We start from the raw sequence: 23,115 nt of genomic DNA, 5'->3' as shown, positions 1-23,115 counted from the left end.
CTTTGCTAAGGCTTGGTTTTGTCATCTGCAAAATGGGATTAAGTTCTACTTCACATTTAAGGTCAGGTAGGCATGGTGACACATGCCTGTAGTAAGAGCACTCAAGGCAGGAGGGACTAAGAGCCTAAGGCCAGCTACACAGTGAGACCCCCGTCTCAAAAAGAGAGAAACAAGTCCTATTTGATGGAGGTGGTAGGAGACTAAATGAGAGAAAAACAAGATACATGAAGCACCTTTACACGGCACCATTAGAAAAACCTTCAGATGTGTGTGACAGCCCACGCCTGTAACCCAGCACTCAGGAAGCTGGGTTACCTTAGACCCTGTTAGACTCTGGAAGAAGGAGAGCCCCCGTCTGCACTTGGATGCCCATCTGGTTCCAACAATAACTGCAGACCACAGTCACACAGAAGTCCCTGCTAAACTCAGTGGGACACAAAATAAAACAGAAAACTGTGGACCCTCCACAGCAGGCGCGTCCTTGGCGGAATCCATGCTGGACTGCTGTGGTGGGGAGCGTCCACTCAGTCAACCACACTGTGTCATTCAGTGTCCTCGGAGCGGACGCCCAGGGTGGACGGAGCATTCAGGGTTGGGACTGAGAATGTGGCCTTTGAGTCATGAAATGAGAAAGAGGTCTGTGGGAGGTGGCAGGGTAGATGAGGGTAGTAGGAAGCTGGGAGAGGGTGAGTCTTTGAGTAAAGGATTGTACGTGTGCGAAATTGTTGAAGAACAGATTTAACTTTAAAGATTAAAAATAGCAAATCCTTTTGCATTCTAAAATCAAACCATCCATAAGTTCCACTGCCCCCAGCAAGGTCACCTTCCACTCGACTGAAGTCACTGCCACTTGCAGAGAGCCCACACGCCATGTTCAGCTCCCTCTATGACTCCATCCACCCTTCTTTCCCTCTCCCTGTCTGGTCTACTCAACCCATATGTCAATCCCAACCCGACGCAGGCCACAGAACAGGCTGAGCCTATCTTTTGTCTTCCTGTGGTTCTCTGTATCACCACACATCCCAGTTCACTTCTGCCACCCCTGTTAAGCTCTAGCTCAAAAGCAGCTTCCGGGCTGGAGAGATGGCTCAGCAGTTAAGAGCACCGACTGCTCTTCCAGAGGTCCTGAGTTCAATTCCCAGCACCCACATGGTGGCTCACAACCATCTGTAATGGGATCCGATGCCCTTTTCTGGTGTGTCTGAAGACGGATACAGTGTACGCATATACATTAAATAAATAAATAAATCTAAAAAAAAGCAGCTTCCTCCAGGAAGCCTTCCTGAAAGCTCCCAGGTAGAATCTCCACCCATCCGATCGCCTGCTCTGATGGCACCACTAAGTGCAGTCTTGCAGCGTGGTTGCTGAGTGTATCGGCTCTCTGCACAGTGCATTCAACATGGGTCATGCTGAACACATGCTTGCCGAGGTGAATGCTGCAGCTTAAATATTTCAGGTTACTCAGACATGCCAAAGAATATAAAAAGTGGCCATCATTTGAGGTGCCGTTATTTTATTATAAACCCAAATGAATACCTATTTTAAAAAAACAAACAGAATTCTAGAAGACTAGGAAAGGAAACCTTAACGTTTGGCGCAGCTGATCTTGCACGTGACTGTGAGTAGTTTTACAGGAGCCTGGTGTAGAAAGCTCTCAAGGAGACATGCAGGTACGCTGCTCACGGGAGCGCTGAAGACAGGCTGTTCTCTTCTTGTTGTTTGTTTGGTGATCGTTTGGGGGCAGGGACTCACTATGCAGACCAGGCTGGCCTTGAACTTACAGAGATCTACCTGCCTCCCAAATGTCGGGATTAAATGCACACACCATTACACCTGGCCTAAGACTCCTTCCTCTCTTTACCCCTTTAGAAATAACAAGCCTGAGTAATTTACCTACCTGGAACTTCCCAATCTTTCAGTAAATAAAAAACTAGCATGGGCAATAAGCCCGATTCTTTTTAGAAAACTGGTTAACCACACAGACCAAGCCTGGTCCACAGAAAGCAATTACAAGGAAGTGAATAAAAACAAGCTGTCTGGTTTGGGGTTAAGTCACTTAACTCCTCTGAGCGCCAGAAGGAGACGATAGCAGGGTCTTACAAATACTAGCTATATCCTCATACTTTTCTCTGTTTTTAAACGTGGGGCGGGGTCTCTCTAAGTTGCCCAGGCAGCATGAACTCACCATACAGCCCAGGAACTCCAGGAAGTCTTGTCCTCCTACCTCAGCCTCTCGAGCAGCTGGGATTGCAGGCCTACGCTATCATGCTCATCTCAAATGGTCCTTTTCAAAGTACAAAGAGCTCCATGGAGCTCCTGAAGTCTTCACAGGAGCTGCATGAGTCACAGAGGCCAATGGTTTCTCTTTAAAAATAAGGACTGTAGTTGCAGTCTACAGTTCCAACCCCTGGGAGGATCAGACAAGACTGTCTGAGCCCAAGAGTTAGCACTAAAGAGCAAGCAAACAAAAACACAAAACACAAAACCAAACAAACAAAAAGCCAGAATCTGCAGGCTTCAGATCTATCCCTGTTGCCTCCCAAATCAATAGGAAACTCTCTGAGGCCTAGAAATGTCCCTTCCTGGATATCTGCGCCCTGAGTCACACCAAGCATGGAGTCAGCCTTTACGATCTCAACAATACAGATGCAGGTGCTTTCAGTATGAGCTGCCCGTTAAACCATAAAGCGCTCACACCACTGCCAACAGTGTTAGCCTTGCTTCAGACGGTGACACTGACTTGTGTCAGGCCAGTGTTAAGCCTGTACAGGCTCCATCTCATTAGGAATAGATCCTTATTACCCTTACTTGGCATGTAAACACAATATTAACAACTCACAAACACTCCTTTCCAAGACTGCTAGAGAACAGAGCCTGGTCAACACGAAAAGCTGGTCAGGTCACAGTGGGCACTGGGGACCCTGGCGTGGGAGAGACTCCTCTAATTTGTGCCCACAGATGAGACATAATGGTGGCCAAAACTGTCCTCGATTAAGGTCTGCTAAGAGCCAGCTGATGAGAACTGTTAACAAGTGAGAACACAGCAGGCGCCGACATATAATACCTGGGCCTTCTTTACGACTGTGTAACAGGACTCCATGAATTCAGACTCTGTTCCCACATATCCAGCTACCTTCTCAAGTAATCACAAAAGAGAAGTCAAATGGATACCTTTCTAACAAACAAAAAGCAAGCAAGCAGGTGCTGAGAAGACGAGCTCAGCATGAAGCCTGCCCTGTGAGAGGCTCTGGCTCCAGGCTGGCAGCAGCACTGACCCACTGAGAGGAGGAGTGCAGAGCACGGCAGGCTTTACTCCTCATGCCAGCATCCAGCTTTCTCCTTTGGTCTGATGGGAAAGTAGTCTTGTGAAATGCTGACCTACTCCAAGATTAAAACAAAACAATGAGCCAGATGTTATCTTTCTTATCTTTCATACCAGCACTCGGGAGGCTGAGGAAGGAGTAGTTGCAAGCTTGAGGCCAGTATGGGATAAATAACAAGACTCTGTCTCAAAAAGGTTCAAAACAAGACAACCACTGGGGCTTATTCTACGTTCTCAGAATTCTGGACTGCCTCTGCCAGAGGTCAATCCAAGAGAAAGCTAGAGGAAAAGACACAGGAGAGTGGAACACGGGTACCTGACCCCCTGCGGATGTCTAACTGCACTCCACACTCACCTTGGACAGGTACTTATTTGCTCAGCCTTAGCTCCTTAACCCAATGCACTAAGAGTGAAAATGTAAGCCATTCAGAGTCGTAAGCACTGGAGGAGGAACGTGAAGGATTTGTTGGGCCTAGCACAGTTCTTCTCTCCTGGGAGCAGGTTAGCCTCTGAGGGGATGTGGCAGTGTCTGGAGACATTGCTAAGTGCTACATTGGTGGGGAGAAGACCTCTTGGCCTCATGAGCCAGGGGGGCTAACATCCCCCAGTGCATAAAACAGTCCCTATAGCCAAGCTTGGCCTGCCCAAAAGTCAGCAGTGCTAAGACTTGGAAGTCCTGACTAGTATGTGGCAGACACTCAGTAAATACAATCTGTAAATTTATCTTTCCTACTATAACAATTATAATAGCAGTTTCTCTATCTCAAGGATAACCATCATCTGTGAACAAAATGCTGTACTCACTTTTCTTCTTGAAATACTGGGCAACAGTTGTGTTACTTTGGAGATAGGAAGAGTCAGTTGCTTGGATGATTCTGGGGAACGCAGTAGTTTTATTAAATAGAGCATATAACAGAGCACCAGGACAGCCGTGTAGAGAAGCTGAAACAAGGAAACAAGGGGTTGAAATTAAACTGTTTTGATTGAGGCATAATTACAACAGGACTATAAATACTTATTTATCTCCAAGGTTAATCGAGAAATAGAAGTGTCTTAATTAACTGCGCCTTCCAAAGAGCGGCACGCACTCACTCCGTAGCACCTCTATGCACGGGCTCCAACACTTCACTTGCCTGGAGAACACAGCTACTGCGGCAGATGGCCACACGCTCAAATGGCGTGACGTCAGAAACCCACCCAGCAGACTGACTCCAGGGGTCCTGACTGCCCGCAGCCGGGGATTTGCCAACATTTAGGACTGGGAACCGTGGAACCTGTGCCATTTATGATTAAAAGGCAGAATTGAGCTGCTGGCTTTCTCCTCCCCACCCAGGGCATTGGCAGGGTGACAGCTGCTTTGAGCTCCAAGAGGAAAAGGCGGGGTGGTGAGAAGGTCTACCTCACCCCCCACCCAACTGGGACAAAAGAATCGCTTCTGGTCAGAAGTGGTCAGCTAGCTCTTTTTTGAAGTTGGAAATGAATATCCAAAGGGGCCCCTTGCTACTGGCCCCCTTCTGAGAATGACAGTGGCCTTGCCACAGGCTCCCTTCTGAGAACAACAGTGCATTCTAGATCAAGGACTGGAACCTCCAAATCCCTCTTTTCTTTTTTCTTTCCTTTTGATTTTTCAAGACAGGGCTTTTCACTATGTAGCTTTGGCTCTCCTGGAACTCACTCTGTGGACCAGGCTGGCCTCAAACTCACAGAGATCCACCTGCCTCTGCCTCCCGAGTGCTGTAGTTGAGGGTGAGCATTGCCTGGCCCAAGGCCCTCTCTCTACGTCTGTACAAGGGAACTCCTGTCAAAATGCACATGGCAGGGAAGAGGAGGAGGCGTGTTTAGTAGGCTTGGTATCCTGTGTGCTCTAATCTCAGCCATGTGCAAACATGAAACTTGCTGTCCACCAGTCTTCCTCACTCACGCCTCAAGGCTTCAACCAAGTAGCATGAGCGTGAGCCCCAGCAGCCACGACCCCTGTCCTTGGGATTGGTGTTTCTCCACCTCTCCTCGCCTTCCTGCCCAGCTGAGTTCTGGAAAACAGTGGCAATTTGAAGGCAAGAGTACCACGGCCACAGGACCCTCCCTTTATTTCCATCAGGAGAAAGTCACATAGTAACAACTGTTACCATTATAACCATAGGATTCAGTGGCTTGTAGTACACTTGCATTGTTGTCAAACCATCGATATGTCACCACTACCTAATCCCTTAACATTTTCATTACCCCAAAAGGAAACTGCACCCTTTAAGCAATCACTACTCATTCCCCACTTAGCAGCACTACCAAGCGGTCTGTGGTCCTGCCTACCTGGACATTATATATTAATGGAATCATTCAATGTGTGGCCTTTTGTGCCTGACTAGCTCTCTCCTTTGGTATGTTTTGTTCTTAAACCAGGCTGACCCCGACCTTGCACTGCTCCTCCTGCCTCTGCCTCCAGACGCTGGGATGACGTGTACGCCACTCCGCACGGCAGTTCTTAGGACCGAATGGTACTCCATTGTGTGGATACACCAAATCAGTTTAACCAGTCATTGGCTAATGGGCATTAGAGACTGTGTGCCTGCCTTCCAGCCACCGTGAATAGTGTTGGGAATGTTCTCTTTGGTATATATACTTCAGAGTGGGATGCTGGCATATGCTGTATTGGTTTAATTTTTAGAGGCACCGTCAAACTGCACAGAAGCTGCATTACCTTATGTACAGAGCAGAAATGTACTAGTTTCAACTTTCCACAACCTTACCTACATTGTTACCCTAGTAAGTATGAAACGATACCTCACTGTGGTTTTATATTTATTTGTTTATTTGTTTGTTGTTAGATTTTCTCTGGGTAGAACTGACAAGGTGACCAGGTTGGCCTTAAACTCCTACAATCCCACCTGCTTGTTTCTGCTTCCTGAGTTGAGTACTGGGTTTAAAGGCCAGGCCAGGCCTTCACTATGGTTTTGATTTGCATTTCCCTACTAATTATTGATCCTGAAATTTTTTCATGTGCTTTCTGTCCACTTGTTTTATATATCCTTTGGGGAAATGTCTGTTCAAATTCTTTGCCCGGTTTTTAACTGAGTGGCTTGTCTTTTTTTATTGTCAGGAATAAGCATTCCTTATTGATTCTAGGGTGAGTTTTATGGGCAGTTTAAGGAAGACCTTGGACGCAGGTTTGACAAGGGGACTCTCAGTGCCCTGGGCAGGGCTCACACACTGCTGTGAGTGTCACTGTCTCATACACACTTGGCAATCTCCTTCATGATTGTCCTATGGAGCTTGTAAAGTCTCATGCCAAGGAAGCAAATGCATTCAGTTTCCCTTGTTGAACTATGACCCTACTGTGGGTAGAAACTGTGACATCAGAAACACATAGTGCCAGCAGGGCATGCTGGTACAGAGGCAGCAGATCTCTAAGTTCGAGGCCAGCCTGGTCTATAAAGTCAGTTCCAGGACAGCCAGGGCTACACAGAATAACCCTGTCTTGAAAAATCAAAAAGAAAAGAAAGAAACATTCAGTGCCAGGTGCCTCTCCCAAAGTGCGAGCCGGCTGCACCGGGCATTCCTGAGGGCCTTCTGCTTAGAGAGGACGCTTAAAAACAAGGGAAATGATGAAAGCCACAGTTCTAGATCCAAACAGAGGTGGGAAACAGCCAATTCAGATAATTTCTCTAAACTATGTATCTCTTTGCAAATTCATATTGTGGGCAATCACCTTAATTAATTTTCTATCTAGTCACTTTGTGTTCCATAAAAAGTATGAATATTTTTCAGAGGACGTAGGAAAGAGGGTCAAATAGACCATCACTAAGCAGCATCCCCATCTGTCTTTTCAAACACGAATGAAAACCATACACTAGAAATCCAAGCATGGAGTTCTTGTCTCTAATCCTCGCAGTCTCCAGGCTCATATAGGAGCACTGCTACAAGGTCAAGGCCAGGTGGGGGCACAGTATGAAATCCTGTCCCCCAAACAAAAAATGTCACAACCAACCAAACAACACCCAAACCAAACCACTCATCAAAACAAACCCACTACAAACCACTCTGTAAGTCTTTTTGATATCTGGCAAATAACTGACCTTGGGCTTCATTTCTATAATTTACTTGTTTGTTTGTTTGTTTATGTTTTTGAGACAGGGTCTCTCTATGAAGCCCTGGTTGGCCTGGAACTTCCTATGTAGAGCAGGCTAGCCTCGAACTCAGAAAAATCAGTCTGCCTCTGTCTCTTAAGGTGTGTGCCAACATGCCCAGGTTTAGGTTTCATTTTTGAGAGCAGCCCTTTTGCTCCAGCAATATCTTTATTAGGAGAGCTGCGGAGGTCTGTACCTAGAATATCCCATGGAGCCAAAGTTGCTACAACTGAAAACGGGCTTGGTTGGACTTGGGTCATTCTCTCTGAATTACGTGAGATTTCAATCTAAGTTTAAAATATACTTGGCAGCGTTTCCTCCTATTCTGCAAACAACTGACTGAAAATCAAGGAGAATAGTACCCACACCGTTTGATTCCTACTCCACCCCCTTGCTCCCCCATAAGACTCTTAAGCAATCAAAGATCATTGTGATATGGACCCGCCCACAGAATGTCTAACAGGAGTTTCAATGCTGGGTATCAGAAAGCACATGGCCCTCCCCAGGTCCCTAGGACACCAGTGTGTGAGGCAGGACAGAGTTTCCAACTCTCCCACAGCAGGAGCACTGTGAACACAGAGCACATGCAGTGGGAACAGAAGGGAAGACAGAGATGCTAGAGTAAGGCCATAATTCTCACCTGAGCCAAAGAAAAGATGTACAGACCCCAGTGAGGCAGCCACAGGACCAGAAGAGCCGTCAGCACACTCCTGAGGATGACCGACATGCTCTCAGCAAGTACCTGCATGCAGACGGAAAGTACCATGTTATCAACAAGTCACTATGAAGTGACATAACAGACAGAGTGCGGCATGGTGGCTGCCCTGGCACGGGAATAGGCATAGCTGGGAATAAGCGTCAATAGTTATGTTTATTTCTTAGAAAGGGTGGGTAGTTCATTCATTTTCAATATGGTGTGCATTAAATAATGTATTGTAAAAGAGGAAAAGAAGCATCAACATCATTTATAAGTAAACAAGGTCTCTAGAAAAATATGAAATGTTTTTATAGCACTCCTAAATTTTTATTCCAACTTTTTAAATCATATTATATTTATTTACTTATTATATATAAGTACACTATATATATTCAGACACACCAGAAGAGGGCATCAGATCTCATTACAGATGGCTGTGAGCCACCATGTGGTTGCTGGGATTTGAACTCAGGACCTCTGGAAGAGCAGTCAGTGCTCTTAACTGCTGAGCCATCTCTCCAGCCCTTATTCTAACTCTTATCTTTCTTTTTACAGAATCAGTTTCTCATTTACAATAAGGAGAGGTAAAGGCAACCACCCCACCACAGGTTGTGTGTATGTGTTCAATGCATTCACATATGTGCATGTGTGTGGGCACATGGAGGCCAGAGATCAAGGTCAGCTGTCTTCCTCTATGGCTCTCCACCTTACTTTTTGAGACAAATGCCTTTCACTGAACTTGGAACTTCCTATTTTGGTTAGACTGCTATTCAGTAAGACACAGGATTCTCCTGTCTGTGCCTCCCCAGGGCTGGGAATGACAGTCATGGCTTACAATATGGGCACAGGGATAGAAATGCAGGCCCTCACTCATATACAGCGAGCATGTCACTGACTGAACCATGTCGCTGGTGTCTTCTTGCTTTTTGAGATAAAACCCTGTTATATAGCCTGAAGTAGCCTTGAAAACACTATCCTCCAGCCTCAGACTCTGGAGTTCTAGGATTATACATATATCCTGCCACACTTTAATTGGTAAAAACAAACTTTAGTATAGCCTATCTGACAAATTTAAAATAATAAATTCATCATGCTACCTTTTCCCAAGTAGTTCTCTACAATCAGACCTAGAAAAAGCACTGTGCTATGAGAAGATTCTTTAAATACCACACATCTGGAGTCTGTAAAGGTTCAGCAGTTAAATGCATTGGCTTCTCTCCCAGAGGATCTGGTTTCAGCTCTCAGCACCAGTATGGTGGCTCACGGCTGTCTATAATTCCAAGAACTCTAACCCCCTTTCCTGGTCTCCGGAGGCACCAGGCATCCAAATGATACCCAGACCTACTCACAAGCAAAAGATCCATGTGCACAACACATAAACAAACAAACACTGCCCCAGGTGTGATGGCAACGCCTTCACCCCCAGCGTTGAGAAGGCACAGGCAGGTGTGGATCTCTGTCAGTTCCAGGCCAGCTTGGGCTGCATGGTATGACCCTGTTCCAAAATAATCAATCACAATAACAGAACCCCACACTTCCCATCATTGCTCACACTTCCTGTACATAAGAGACTCACTGACCTTGAGTTTAACAAACATATGTGCTTGCGCCAAGACCCAAAAAGGCTCTCCCAGAAGTTCCACGACTGCTGAGAGACCAAAGAGCAGCACGCCAGTTCCATAGTAGGGGGCCACATTTGGATCAGGTACTTCAAGCAACTGCAACCAGACCCAGCCCAAGCACAAGGACCAAAATATACCCAGGGGGACACTAGGAGAATAGAAAAGATGGCCTTTAATATACAGAGGCTTAAGTATAAAATACATTAAAACAGTAACACTGAATGAAAACAACAGTCGTAATAAAAATGATTACCACAGTAAGACTCTGCTAGTAGGGAATGCAGGCCTCACCTACGTGCCTGCCGTTACCTCACAGCGATGCTCAGTCATTATCCCATTTACAGGGAACCTGGGGCTGAGAGGGGCTGGTGACTTGGCAACGGTTATAAATAGGTGGCCAAGAACAGAAACAAGAGCCACTCATGATCTGACTCCAAAGCCTACACTGCATCCACTGGTGTAGACGAAGTCAATAAGGAAACTGTGGAACAAACCCTGATGCTATGCTTAGGATGACTGTCAGACAGATTCAACTACCCCACAGAACCAACAGTCCCCAGTCCTCACTGCACCCCACAGAACCAACAGTCCCCAGTCCTCACTGCACCCCACAGAACCAACAGTCCCCAGTCCTCACTGCACCCCACAGAACCAACAGTCCCCAGTACTCATTTCATGTGTATCACAGGGCACAGTCTTGCTAATAAGATGGACACCGCCAGCCCTTCTGATAGGCATCTCTGTGAGGCAACAGAGTTACACAAGGGTGGCATTGAGAAAGACCACCAGCCTCGCTGCAGGGATCCAGCCGAGAACCACTTTAATTTTCAGCTGACATACTTGGTCCAGAAGAATATTCTAAAGAATGAACAGAGGTGTAAAGAAAGCCTTGACAGACTTTTTAAAAATATTAAGTGGCTGCTAAAGGCTCCAGGGAAGCTCCAGGGCGTAAATATAAGGGATAAACGCAGTGCAGCAGCAGCCAGAAACCTAGTCCAGGAACCCCAGCCAGGGCCGTCCTGGCTACGGAGAGAAGCAGGCCACGCAGCATCTCCAACTCAGACACCCTCCCCTTCTGCTACTAAAATTAGTCCCTGAACCCACTACAAAGCCAGTGTGGAGACAAGTGGCTCTAGGCAGGCACTGTCATTTCACTGTGACACTCTCGGCACATGTCATTTGCTGAGGCAAAACTCACGTTAGCCACAGGAGGTTGAGGGTCTGAGTCCAGTCCCGCTGGGTACCCCCACTCAGACAAGCTCTTCGGAAGGCCTCCCGGGCCAGGAAGATGGTGGTTGAGTAAAGCAGTGTTAGTCTACAAAGCAAACGTAGAAACTGGTAAGGCCTCCAGGCTTTTAAATGTTTTATGGAAAGAAACCTTGAGACTTTCCTAGCAACAGGAGTAAGAAAAGTTGTTGGTTATAAGCCACTTGGTGAGCCTGGTGGCACAGGCCTGTGATCTAACTCCTAGGGAGGCTGAGGCAGGAAGAGCACAAGTTCAAGGCCTGCTGAGCTGCACAATGAGTTCAGGGCCAGCCTGCATCTCAGGACTAAGGATACACTCAGCGGTGCAGCACTTGCCTAGCGCCTCCAGCACTTCAGGAAAAGCAACTCAAAAACTACTGGTGGGGATGTAGAGGGCAGTGTCGCATACAGGCGCCCATCAGTCTGTACCAATGAAAACAGAGGTGGAACCAAGCAAGGCACACTGGACGGTGACAGAGTAAGTGTTGCAGTGACCAGAGTCTGCAGCTTTATGGCTGAGGGCAGAGGTATGGCCCTGCTGTACCGAGAAAAAGAGACAAGCTTAGCACCTACATAATAAGGGCCTCCTGGGGACACTCGAGCCTCTGAGAGCAGCAGGGGTTCTATCACACAGTGACGCTAGCCAAAGACTTTCAAGACAAACGGCATGGCAGATGGTCGCTATAGAGGTGGCTGCACCCCATCAGGAACACTTGCCTGAGTACCTTGCAGGCGGCCAACACCTAGAGAAAAGCAGCCGAGGTTCCCCTGCCTCTGCAGCCAACAGCCTGGCGATGTGGTTCAAGTGCACCACTCCCCATATTCCACCACGCATGTATCCCATCCCGCACAGCAGATGAGGAGGCAAAGCCGCGCCTCACACTGTGGGGAAGATGGCAAAGGCTGTGGTGGCCAAGAGAGGCTGCATGGGAGAGAAATCTGCTCCCTCTGTACTCCTACTTGCTAACCAGTGCGTCTCAGTGGTTGCTCTGTCTCCCACCGCCTCGGAGGTCATGGACCCCACCTAGAACAAAGCTCCAGGTGGCTGTGCTGCAGTCCCGAGTTTGAGAACTGCCATTGGGCTCCTGAAGAGCACCGTGAGCGGGCGGACGGTAAGTACCAGGCAGCAGACTCTGTCTGGAGCGCTGGCTTTGTTGTCAGGCGATAAAGAAGCACCTGAGAAGCTGAGCTGTTCTAAGGACATCATGTCGTACACTGTGTGTGTGTCACTGGTGAAGACAAAATAAGTGTGGGTGTCCTAGAACAGAAGAAACAAGCTGAGTCTTACAAGACAAAACAAGTTCACTTTCCAGAGAATTCATCACAAGGATTCAAGCTCTGATTAGTTACCAGCTAACAACAAAATCACTGAGGCAGAAGTGAAGGCGGCTGGCTATCCCCAGCCCTGCAATTTTGAGACACGTCCTCACGAACTGCACAATTCCTGCTTCCTGTACTGTGTCAGCAGGATAAGAACATAGGATTATACCTGAGACAAGGTCTGCAATAAATTACTCCCACTCTTCTCCTGGGCCCTAAGAGCAGAAAAACTGGAACGCTAGGGAGAAATGTGCACTTGGAAGCTGCTAATGGAAAACACTGCATGGGTCCATTAAGCACAGCAGTGCCCGCTCATGCCCCGCCCCGCACTCCTCCTCAGCCCACTGCTGAAACCCTGTGCTGCTGGAAGGCATGACTCTAAAATCTGAGTGGCACATGGGAACAATCTGAAAGCCCCGTGACTGGTGATGGGAGCGGTGGAGTGCCAGGGTCCTTTCCTCTTACCTGACATTCACTACGCCCACAATCTCCTTTGACAGGAAGCGAAGAATAAATGCATTCAAGACAAAGGTGATTAATCGGAACAAGACCTGTAAGAAAACACATTTGGTTATGTCTGCAGCATCGACTTGACCGTGAGGACTGTGTAGCTGTCCCTCCAGATGCCCCCTGCTGTAGCAGATGCTCACACTGACACACTTGCTTTCTGTGAACTATAATTGCTCAGAGCCTCTCGCCACCCTGAGCAGTGGGCAAACGCCCATTCTACCTTCAGGCCCAAAGTCAGGGGGGCAGAGAGAGAACAGTGCTAGTGAGTCACACTGTCAGGCCCCTAGCTAAACTGTCTCCAGACATACCCAACCAATGGGCCATGGGACACTTGAGTCCCAAGATAGCTGAGAGTGCATCCCATCACATTTCTGGAGGACAAGGTCAAAAGACTGGACACTCCCAAAACCCCATTTGGAAACTGTACACACTAAAACGAGAGCCTACAGAGTATAGCACACTCACTAGGAATCTGAGACCTGGTGCCTTTCTTCTCTGCCTGGCAATGTCCAAGGATTCTAAGGACATTTTAATCTCCTTGGAATTTGACTGTCTTACTTACACAGGAAACACTGTTTACTGAACACTTGCCACTTTCCAGAGCTGGTGCATCATCTAAATAACAATTGTAGTAATAAGATAATGTAAAATGGGAGTGGGAAAACAGAGTCCAGCTACTGTCATCTGACAGGGACACATCCTGAGACTTTGAAACCTGTCCATTAAGAAAGAAAACCACCTAAACAAAGAGATCTTTCCATGAGACACAGGAGAACGAGAACCTACAATTAAACCTACAATTAAACGGGGCTCCCAAACAGAACTGCTGAATGGGATGCAAGTTTGACTCATGTTCTCTCTTCCTAACCACAAACGACAAATCAATTCTGCATTAAGCATGCTCATGGTTACCCATACATACACACAGCTGCCATTTTGGAAGATCTAATCAGTGTAGACTAGAGGGCTACCATTGTTTGAAAAATCTCCAGGCCATTAACACTATTCTTAAAGTGTCACAGAACAGCCAGCTCTTTACTGCCAAGATTATCACCATGTTTATGGAATCAGAGATGATCTTTTCTATCTGATGAAAGCCCTGTAGCATCTTGGAATCATGTAGGCTCCTATCTACATTCCAGTTCCACACTCAGTGTTGGTGGCTGGCAGCCAGTTCATAGTCTTCTTTGAGAAGGTACTCAGCTGAAGCCCAGCCCATCACTTAATCTTAAATGCACGGAGAGCCTTCTTATTTTTACAAGGCTCGATTTTCTCTGTCAAATGAGGCTAACGATATTATAAGGTTGATTACAAGGCTAAAACAAGATTATAGAAATAAAAACATTTTTAAATGTACAAATTAAAGGCAATAAATCTTACATTGTGGCTAGCTCAGACAAATCACATTATAAAATGTAGCTGCAAAGCTACCTTAAGGATCAGCATTATAACTTAAGGAAGTATATAAGACTGAAATACAACACTCAAGGAATCTACATTTTGATGACCTTTAAAAACCCATACACACAGACACACACAGTCTCACACACACACACAGTCACACACACACACAGTCACACACACACACACATATACACACACACATACACGCTCACACACACATACATGCTCACACACACACATACATACATACACACACACACACACACACACACACACACACACACACCTATAAAGCCCATCATTTTGTACAACAATATATACTGATTGCAAATTGTACATTTGGCCAGGCAGTCATGGTGCATGCCTTTAATCCCAGCACTCATGAGGCAAAGGCAGGCAGATCACTGAGCCTGAGGCAAGCCTGATCTACAGAGCAAGTTCTAGGACAGCCAGGGCTACACAGAGAAATCCTCTCTCGTGAGAAAAAGCAAAAAACGAATTGTGCATTTAAAAAGTTATTACTGTCCAAGACACTTACAGTCTCAGGCTATATCAGTATCTTCTAGTTGGTCTGAATAAAGGTTTGGGCTAATAAAGCCCAGGTTCCTAAGGCTACCCAGTGTTTTAAGTCCACTTAGTGGATCCTGATTAACAAAATAGCTCCATTTGCTTTCATTAAAAACTTTACAGGTAAGGGGCTTGAGACCCCATATGAACAACAATGCCAACCAACCAGAGCTCCCAGGGACTAAGCCACTACCCAAAGACTATACATGGACTGACCCTGGACTCCAACCTCATAGGTAGCAATGAATAGCCTAGTAAGGGCACCAGTGGAAGGGAAGCCCTTGGTCCTGCCAAGGCTGGACCCCCATTGAACGGGATTCTTGGGGGGAGGGCGGTAATGGGGGGAGGAATGGGAGGGGAACACCCATATAGAATGGGAGGGGGAGTTAGGGGATTTTGGCATGGAAACCAGGAAAGGGAATAACATTTGAAATGTAAATAAGAAATACCCAATTTAATAAAGATGGAGGAAAAAAAAAACTTTACACGTATAAAAGCTTTTACATTTGTTGAGTATTTGACCCTTAAAAACAACCAAGCAGGCTAATCACCGGAGCACAAGCCTTTAATCCCAGCATCCACAAGGCAAAAGTGGACAAATTTGAGACCAGCCTGGTCTATGTAGAGAATTCTAGTCCAGCCAGGGCTACACAGTGAGACCCTGTCAAAAGAACAAAACAACAAAAGACAGCCAGGGCTGAGACTACAGCTCAGTGATGCGCTGGCTTAGGATGTGTGGAGCCATCAAGTTGCAACAGCAAAGGACAGCCAGGCAAATTCACCTGAAACAGAACTCAGAATGAAGCAATCTCACCTAATATCAAACAACAAATGGATGGCCCAGCTTAGCTTCATACAGAATCCACAGAAGCCAATCTGGGTAGTAAGGTATTTCCAAAGGTGGGGGGAAAAAAATCAACACTATGCTGCTGGAGAGATGGCTCAGCAGTTAAGAGCACAGACTGCTGTTCCAGAGGTCCTGAGTTTAATTCCCAGCAACCACATGGTGGCTCACAACCATCTGTGATGGAATCTGATGCCCTCTTCTAATGTGTCTGAAGACAGTGACAGTGTACTCATACACAAAAAACAAGTAAATCTTAAAAAAAAAAAAAAACCAAAACACTATGCATAATATATTGAACTGGTGTATACTGTGAAAGAGAAAAACAAAGAACTAGACAAACGGAATTAAATGAAGAGTAGCCAATTTTGCTTTATATACTGTGTGCAAGGCACTTTTCTACATCCTTCAAACGTAGCTTATTTTACCCTACACTGCCATTTACCAACTTCTTATGCTAATAAAAGTAGCTAACATTTACTAAGCACCTTGTAGTGTACCAGAACATAACAGAAATTATTTCATCTAATCTTCCTAATCACCCTGTGAAGTTGCAGTACTGTTCTCATTCAAAATGAGGAAGCAGCTGGGATGGTGGTACATGTCAGGATGGTTACCCCAGCACTTCATATGCTGCAGCAAGAGTAGCAAGAATTCAAGGCCAGCTTGGGCTACATAGCAATCTCTTTTCTAAAAAAAAAATAAATAAATAAAAATAAAATAAAATAAAATAATAAAATGCAGAGGCAGGGCAGATCTGAGTTCAAAGCCATCCTGGTCAACAGAGTGAATTACAGGACAGCCAGGAAGGCATAGAGAGATCTTGTCTTTTAAAATAAAAGACAAAGACAAAGATGAAAAGGAAGTTGAAGAAGGAAGTCAGGCAAGCAGGAAGGAAGGAGAAAGGAAACGAAAAAAAAAAATGCTCAGTAAAAAGTCAAGTGATTTTTAACTTATTTTTGAGATAGGGTCTAAGTATATAGCCCTATCTGGACTGGAGCTCAGATTGGAACTCACACAGAACTCAACCTCTTGAATGTTGGGATGAAAGACTTGTGCCACTACACCTAGTCCAAGTAATTTGTATCTTAAAAGCAGTCATCTGACCTGAATCTAACTCAGCCTGGTTCTCTCTCCTAACCTCTTTGTGCCTCTTTGGTGAAGGTGGATTCTGGATCATGTGGATGAACTGACAAGAAAAAAAAATAAAAAGCCAAAAAACGTCTGTCCAAGGACAAACTGCAGACGCAGTCTATTAAGTGCACTAGGATTCAGGTACTGTGCTAAGTGCTCTTATTCAAATGATCCCAAATAATCCTTGCAAATTGTTTTCTGAATTAGATACTATTACACTCATTTTGTCAACAAGGAGCTAAAAGGCTCTGGGACTGAAGTGACGTGTCCTAGGTCACACAGCACGCAATGCCTGAACCCGGATCCCTGTTCTTAGCTATGCCATATGGTCTCTCTAAACTCAATGCGAATCAGAGTTGAAGAACGGTGTTTTGAGGATCAAGTGTGGAGCACTCAGGAAATGAACCCCTTAAAATATCAGATTAAAGTAGCCTCCGTCTCTACCACTTGTTTAAATCGTCTCCTATTACCACACAGTAATACAATGCTCAGAAAGCAAAGGCATCTTTGTCAATGGCATCAGCCGAGACTGGAACCGTAGACTCCCAACTCCTAGACCCGGCGCCCCTCCCCGCCGTCGTGGTCCCCCGTGGGACCCCGTGCAATGCGGGGAACCCAGAGTAGCCTCCCCCTGAGGCCTTGCCGGGGCACCACACGCTGGAGCGGGCGCAGCAGAGTACCTGCAGCAGGAGACCCGAGGAGGCCAGCCGGGCCGCCTGGCCCAGTACCTCCTGGCTGCCCATAGCCTCAGAGGCTCGGCTCAAAGGAGGAAACGCGCCCCGCGCCTGCTTCGTCGCGGAAAAATGGCGTCACGGACAGACTCGCTCCTGATTGGGGACTTTGACAACGGAGGCGGAGCACAAGGAGCTGCGAATCCAAACAACTTGTGAGGCTCTGTCTCTACCGCTTCTTGCTTGTGTTTGATTTCGGTGTTTTATTTTCTTTTTGTTTTTGTTGTTGTTTTGAGAGTGTGTTCAACGTCGGTCCCTGTAGTCCATGTTGACCTAGAGATCGCAGCCTCTGGAACATTGGGTTAACTAGGGCGCACTCCTAGGCCCAATTGGTATGATGTCTTTTGGCTTGTTTTTTTGTTTTGTTTTGTTTGAGACAGAGTCTCATTATGTAGCCCTGGTTAGCCTAGAGCTCGATACATAATTTTAGACTTGCCTCGAACTCAGTGATCTGCCGGATTCTGACTCCCAAGTGTAGGGTTTCCAACTGTTATTTTGAAATAAGGTCTTTCTGTGTAGCCAAGGCTGGCCTGGAATTCACTTAGAGAGTCTAGGATAGCCTTGAATTCCTGATCCTCTTGTCTCCAGCTCCCAGGTAATGAGCTGTCATCTATGTTTTTCTAATTAAATTTTATTTTGTATAGTGTAGTTGTGTGTGTATCACTGAACTCTTCAGAAGTCAGTTCTCTTTCCACCTTTGCATGGGTTCCGAGATCAAACTCAGATTGGCAGGTTTACATGGTAAACTCTTAACCTGCCCGGCTAATGTGCAGGCCTGCTAAACATCTTCCCTGCCTAGCTTCCCGGTACTGGGGATTGAACCTAGAGCTTTATTAATGTAACGTGAGTGCTTTACCACAGATACCACAGTCCCATCCCTCTTCTTGCTTTGATTTTTTTAAATGGAAGTTGTTTCCTTTTATGAATATGTCTCTATTGCAAATAAATCCAATACTATGGCATTAGACACTGGGGTCAGAGGCTGGAGGTTCATAGTGTGTTCACCAAACACTTGAGAAACTCTAGGTACCACATACACCTACTCTGAACTCCAACACTCAGGGGTGAAGGCTGAAGGACCAAAAATTTAAAGTTGTCCTTAGGTGCATAAGGAGATTGAAGCCCAAGATGCAGAAGACCCTGTTTCAAAGCAAAGCAAAGCAAGCAAGCAGTGGTGTCAGGACACAGTGCTCAGCAGAGACGCTCAGATTCTTGCCATTGGCTCTTACACAAATGTAGGTACAGAACCCTTCCACCAACTGGGCTGGACAGGACTTCTCCCCATTTTGCAAAGGAAGAACCGGGGACTAAAAGTCAGACACAGCATTTTCATGTATGGAGTTTTGTAGAAACCTTCCCAAAGCTCTGATACTTGGGCCTGGTTGTCAGAGAGGAGGAAAGGAAGCCTGGGAGGTACAAGGTGCCTTGTTTGAATCTGCACATCACGGACCTGGGCAGAACAGACCAGGTCAAAGGACAGACTGGAAGTATTTCATACTTTTTCCCCAAAGTCCCCAGCATAAACGATCACCGTTTCTAAGCTCTTGGGCCTTCCTTGCTCTCTGGTAGTTGTGTGTCACCTTTTACATCATCGCCATCCTTATCAGTACATTTTAGACACTCACACTTGGATCTCTTCATCCCAGCACTCAGGAGGCAACTGTATCTCTTTGAGTTTGAGGCTAGCCTGGTCTACATAGCATACATCCAGACCAGCCAGAATGACATAGTGGAATTCAGTCTCAAAACAAACAAATGAAAAACCCGGACCCCTTAGTGGTCCTTAAAGAGTCCCTGTTGAGTGTTTCTTTGTTTCTGTCACTGTGTGTCTGCCCAAATCTCTTCCTTGATAGTACTCTGCCTTTCCAGGGACCCCATCCTGACCCCTAACTACCCACAGTCTGTACTTGCTTTGAACTAAATGTGTCTTCTCAAAATGTGTCACATAGTGACAGTCCTGACACATATACAGATACACTCAGGAGAGTACTTGGGAAGTAATTAGGATAAGGATGTCACTTTTGTGGTAATATTTGAGGGCTGGTTACAGTGAGTCAGTGACCGTATAAAGATGTTTGAAGGCTGCTATGGTGGATTGGTGGCTGTATAATAAAGACATTTGAGAGATCAGTGGCCATATTTAAAGAGAAGATATTTGAGGGCTGGCTATTGGATGAGTGGCTATATAAAGAAGACATTTAAGGGCTGGTGATATAGTTTAGAGATGCAATGTTTGCCTACCATGTGCAAACACATGGTTTTGACCTTCAGTACCTCAAAAAATATTTGGGAGAGATGACTTCTCTGTTCACTGTGAGTGGATACAGCAAGAAGGTGGCCATCTACAAACCAGGAAGAGTTCCCCTCACAAGAACCAAGCTGGTTGTCACCCTGATCTTGGACTCCTAGGATCCAGGATTGGAGAAATAAATTTCTGTTGTTTAAGCATCCCAGTCTATGGTGTTTTGTTACAACCACTCAAGCTGACTGTTGACAGTGCTTTAAAGCACTTCGTTCTCTTGTCTGGTTCTTCATATAGCCTGCATCACAGTGAAGACAGAAGCGTGTGCCTCCACTGATCCAGCGAAGCTTCAAGCAGGCAGGAGTGCATCAGGATTTGCATCCTATGTACTGACAGAGAGCATTCCTAAACTCTCATGAATGCTTCCTGGTGCATCACTGTTGTAGGGCTGCTGGACATGGACTGCACCATTCAAAACCTCTGTGTCCTCATCTTCGTAGACAAAAGGAGCTCTGTTGAGTGTTGAGACAGAATATGAGGTTTGACCATCGGACAGACTTCTGGAACCTTCCTTCTGCTGATCACCAACTGGAGGACCCCCTGTGTGCTGTTTGTTGTTTGTTTGTTTGTTTGTTTGTTTGTTTAAATCCAACCTATTTTATTATTTGGCAACTTCACATAATGCACCCTGAAAACACACACTTCCTAGTTCTCCCAGGTCCACCCTCAAACCTTTGTGACCTCCCCACAGAAGAAGAAGGAGAAGGAGCAGGAGGAGAAAGAAGGAGAAAAACCAAGTCTAATTTATGTTGTCCATATACTCACTGGAGCATGGTCAGTGCTGACTGTTTTAAAGAGATATTATATTAGCATTGGGTTTATGGCTCAGTAGTATTGCGACTGCCCAGCATGTGTGAAGGCCTGGGGTGAAGCCCCAGTATCTATGATATTGATCTGGATATGAATATAGACATAGGGGTTGGGGATTTAGCTCAGTGGTAGAGCGCTTGCCTAGGAAGTGCAAGGCCCTGGGTTCGGTCCCCAGCTCCGGAAAAAAAGAAAAAAAAAGAAAAAAGAACCAAAAAAAATGAATATAGACATAAATATAGGCATCGTCTGTCCTGTTAAGGTGGGCGTAATGATATTAGCAGACAAGTTTGGCCCACAAGTAACTTAAATTCTACTGGGAGGCTGAAAAATAAAATCTGAAGAAAAAAATCATAAAATCCCAAATTGGAATCAATCATGAAAGAATAAAAAGGATTCCTTGAGAATTTGTGGCAGTCACTAATCAAGCTGTCGTAATCAGCGTTCCTTCCTGCGGCTTGCTTCTGTGCCAGGTGACCTCCCTGCAGGGAACGCTGACCTGGGCCTTGTATTTCATTACTGTACTGGTGGGAGGTGCCAAGGCTGGTACTGAGCCAGTCAGACTTCCAGGGCAAGGGGGCAGGATGGGAGGCTACCACTGGGTAGAAGGCAGAGTGAAAGCTATGACAAGCTGAGGCCTGGACTTTGGCTGAATGGAGGCATCAGGACAGGCATGTTCCCACATAATAACCACTAGATGGCATGGCTTGCTGGGCAAGGGCCCTCGCAGACCAAGGTTTCCTGCTGTTTAGAAAACCTTCAACAGGGCCCCTCCTTGACATAGAACATCAACACTTTGCTCTTCCCTTGAAAGTCCCAGGGCACGACAAGGCTGCTGTGGTCATAACAGCCCACATTGTTGAGTCTACAAAGCCATGTGCTGGGTACTTTCATGATCACATTGAATTCCTCTAGCAGCCCAACAAGACTACTGTCCCCTCTGCTTTACAGACCAGGGAACAGACTTGGCCAAGTTAGGGGGCTTGATTTGAGGAGAAGTGACTGGAAACACCAGAGTGTAAACTGGGCCATCCCTTCTAAACACTGCTGCACTCCACCTCAGCAGTTACGATTCAGGAAGGATTTGGGGTATCTGCGTTGTTTTTGTGGTGTTTGCCTGTTTTGCTGTTGGCAAAGAGTCTTACTGACCCTGGAGCCCATGCTGGCCTGGAACTTTATATTACTCTGATTGGTTATGATGCTGTGGACAAAACTCTGAAAAACCCAGGGTAGATCTTCCTGCATCTTGGGAAATCTATCTGCCTCAGTGGTCTGAAGCATCTGTCTGCCCAAAGTGGGTAAAACAAGCTCTGAAAGTTGTCCTGGGCTTCTTCAACTTTCCAGTAGAAGCTTGGCAGGCAGCTACAAGACCCTGGCTTAGCCTGGCTTCTCTGAGCATTGATTTGTGCAGAGTTGCCTGTAATACCCACACTATCAGTATGGCTCATTCCAGACCCAGAGCTCTGAGATGGGCACTGGAAGGAGCACGAGAGAGAATGAACCACTATTACTGCCTTCTTGGGCCTCAGGGTCTCTCTTGGGAAGAACCCCCAGTGAGAGCAGACAGACTGAGGTACCGCAAACATACAAGGGGGAACATAGGGATGGGCTGGGTGGAGAGATCTTTCTGGCTGAAGCATCAAAGAAGATTCTCTTCAGGGGATGTTTTTGAAGGATAAGAAGGGCTGATCAAACAGAGAGACATGTAGGGCAGAGAAAACAGTAAAGCCCAGAAGAGGGAACTTGCTGAACCTGTGGGTGGACCTACTAGTTGGCTGTGGCTACTCTTGGTGCAGAATTCTTGTACCCAGCAGCCCGTGGCCGGTGTTGAGCTGGCAGTCCTGAGAACAGCAAGTCCGTACGGGTAAACTCGAGCGTGCAAATGAATACAAATTAAGGGCTTGGTAGTGCACATTTGTAATCTCAGCAGTCAGGAGGTTAAGGTGGGAGGACTCGGTGTGAGTTTTGAAGCAGCCTGAGTTGTAAAGTGAGACCCTGTCTCAAAAACAACACTAGGGCTGAAGGGATGGCTAAGTGGTTAAGAACACTCACTGCTCCTCCGAAGGCCCTGAGTTCAATTCCCAGCACCCATTGAGCAGCTTACATCTGTCTGATGCCGTATTCTAATGTGTGATGTGCCTGCAGACAAAATACCCACCATATACATAAAATACATACATACATACATACATACATACATACATACATACATACATCTTTGAGCTGGGCATGGTAGTGCACGCCTTTAATCCCAGCACTCTGGAGGCAGGGGCAGGCTGATCTCTGAGTTCGAGGCCAACCTGGTCTACAGAGTGAGTTCCAGGGCATCTAAAACAGCCCTGGAACTCAGAAGGGGCGGAGGGAATCAGTCACGTGTGTTCATAAATGGGTCAGTGTGAATTTGTTCTACTTGACAGAATTTACTTTGAGATAAAATGTGTACACAATGTATGAGTAAGCATGCTTGTGAACTTCTGTCTGTGGATGTG

The 23,115-nt window shown here is 46.2% G+C and overlaps 1 protein-coding gene and 1 long non-coding RNA gene across 6 annotated transcripts in view; one reads left to right on the top strand and one right to left on the bottom strand.

The window, feature by feature from the left end:
• Positions 1 to 17,582, bottom strand: part of Rft1 (RFT1 glycolipid translocator homolog) — a 33,970-nt gene extending 16,388 nt beyond the window's left edge. For 4 of the 5 annotated variants that reach the window (XR_015639304.1, XR_015639303.1, XR_015639305.1 and 1 more), the window contains exons 1-6: positions 17,467 to 17,552; positions 12,793 to 12,878; positions 10,961 to 11,077; positions 9,721 to 9,910; positions 8,084 to 8,185; positions 4,127 to 4,264 (exon numbers count right to left, since the gene is read on the bottom strand). Coding sequence is in view for 2 of the 5 variants with exons in the window: in XM_087587662.1 (XP_087443788.1) it covers positions 4,127 to 4,264; positions 8,084 to 8,185; positions 9,721 to 9,910; positions 10,961 to 11,077; positions 12,793 to 12,878; positions 17,467 to 17,529 (696 nt within the window). In the remaining 3 variants the exon portion in view is untranslated. 5 annotated transcript variants of the gene reach the window in all.
• Positions 17,583 to 17,640: 58 nt separating this feature from the next.
• Positions 17,641 to 21,050, top strand: LOC134482446 (uncharacterized). The gene is made up of 2 exons (XR_015640177.1): positions 17,641 to 17,849; positions 20,057 to 21,050. It is a non-coding gene; the product is annotated as an uncharacterized LOC134482446 (long non-coding RNA).
• Positions 21,051 to 23,115: the final 2,065 nt, after the last annotated feature.

The sequence above is a fragment of the Rattus norvegicus genome, chromosome 16, assembly GCF_021556685.1.
Source record: "Rattus norvegicus strain SHRSP/BbbUtx chromosome 16, alternate assembly SHRSP_T2T, whole genome shotgun sequence".
NCBI classification, from domain to species: Eukaryota; Metazoa; Chordata; class Mammalia; order Rodentia; family Muridae; genus Rattus; species Rattus norvegicus.
The sequence above is the reverse complement of the archived record's forward strand: the minus strand, read 5'-3'. Positions and strand labels throughout refer to the sequence as shown.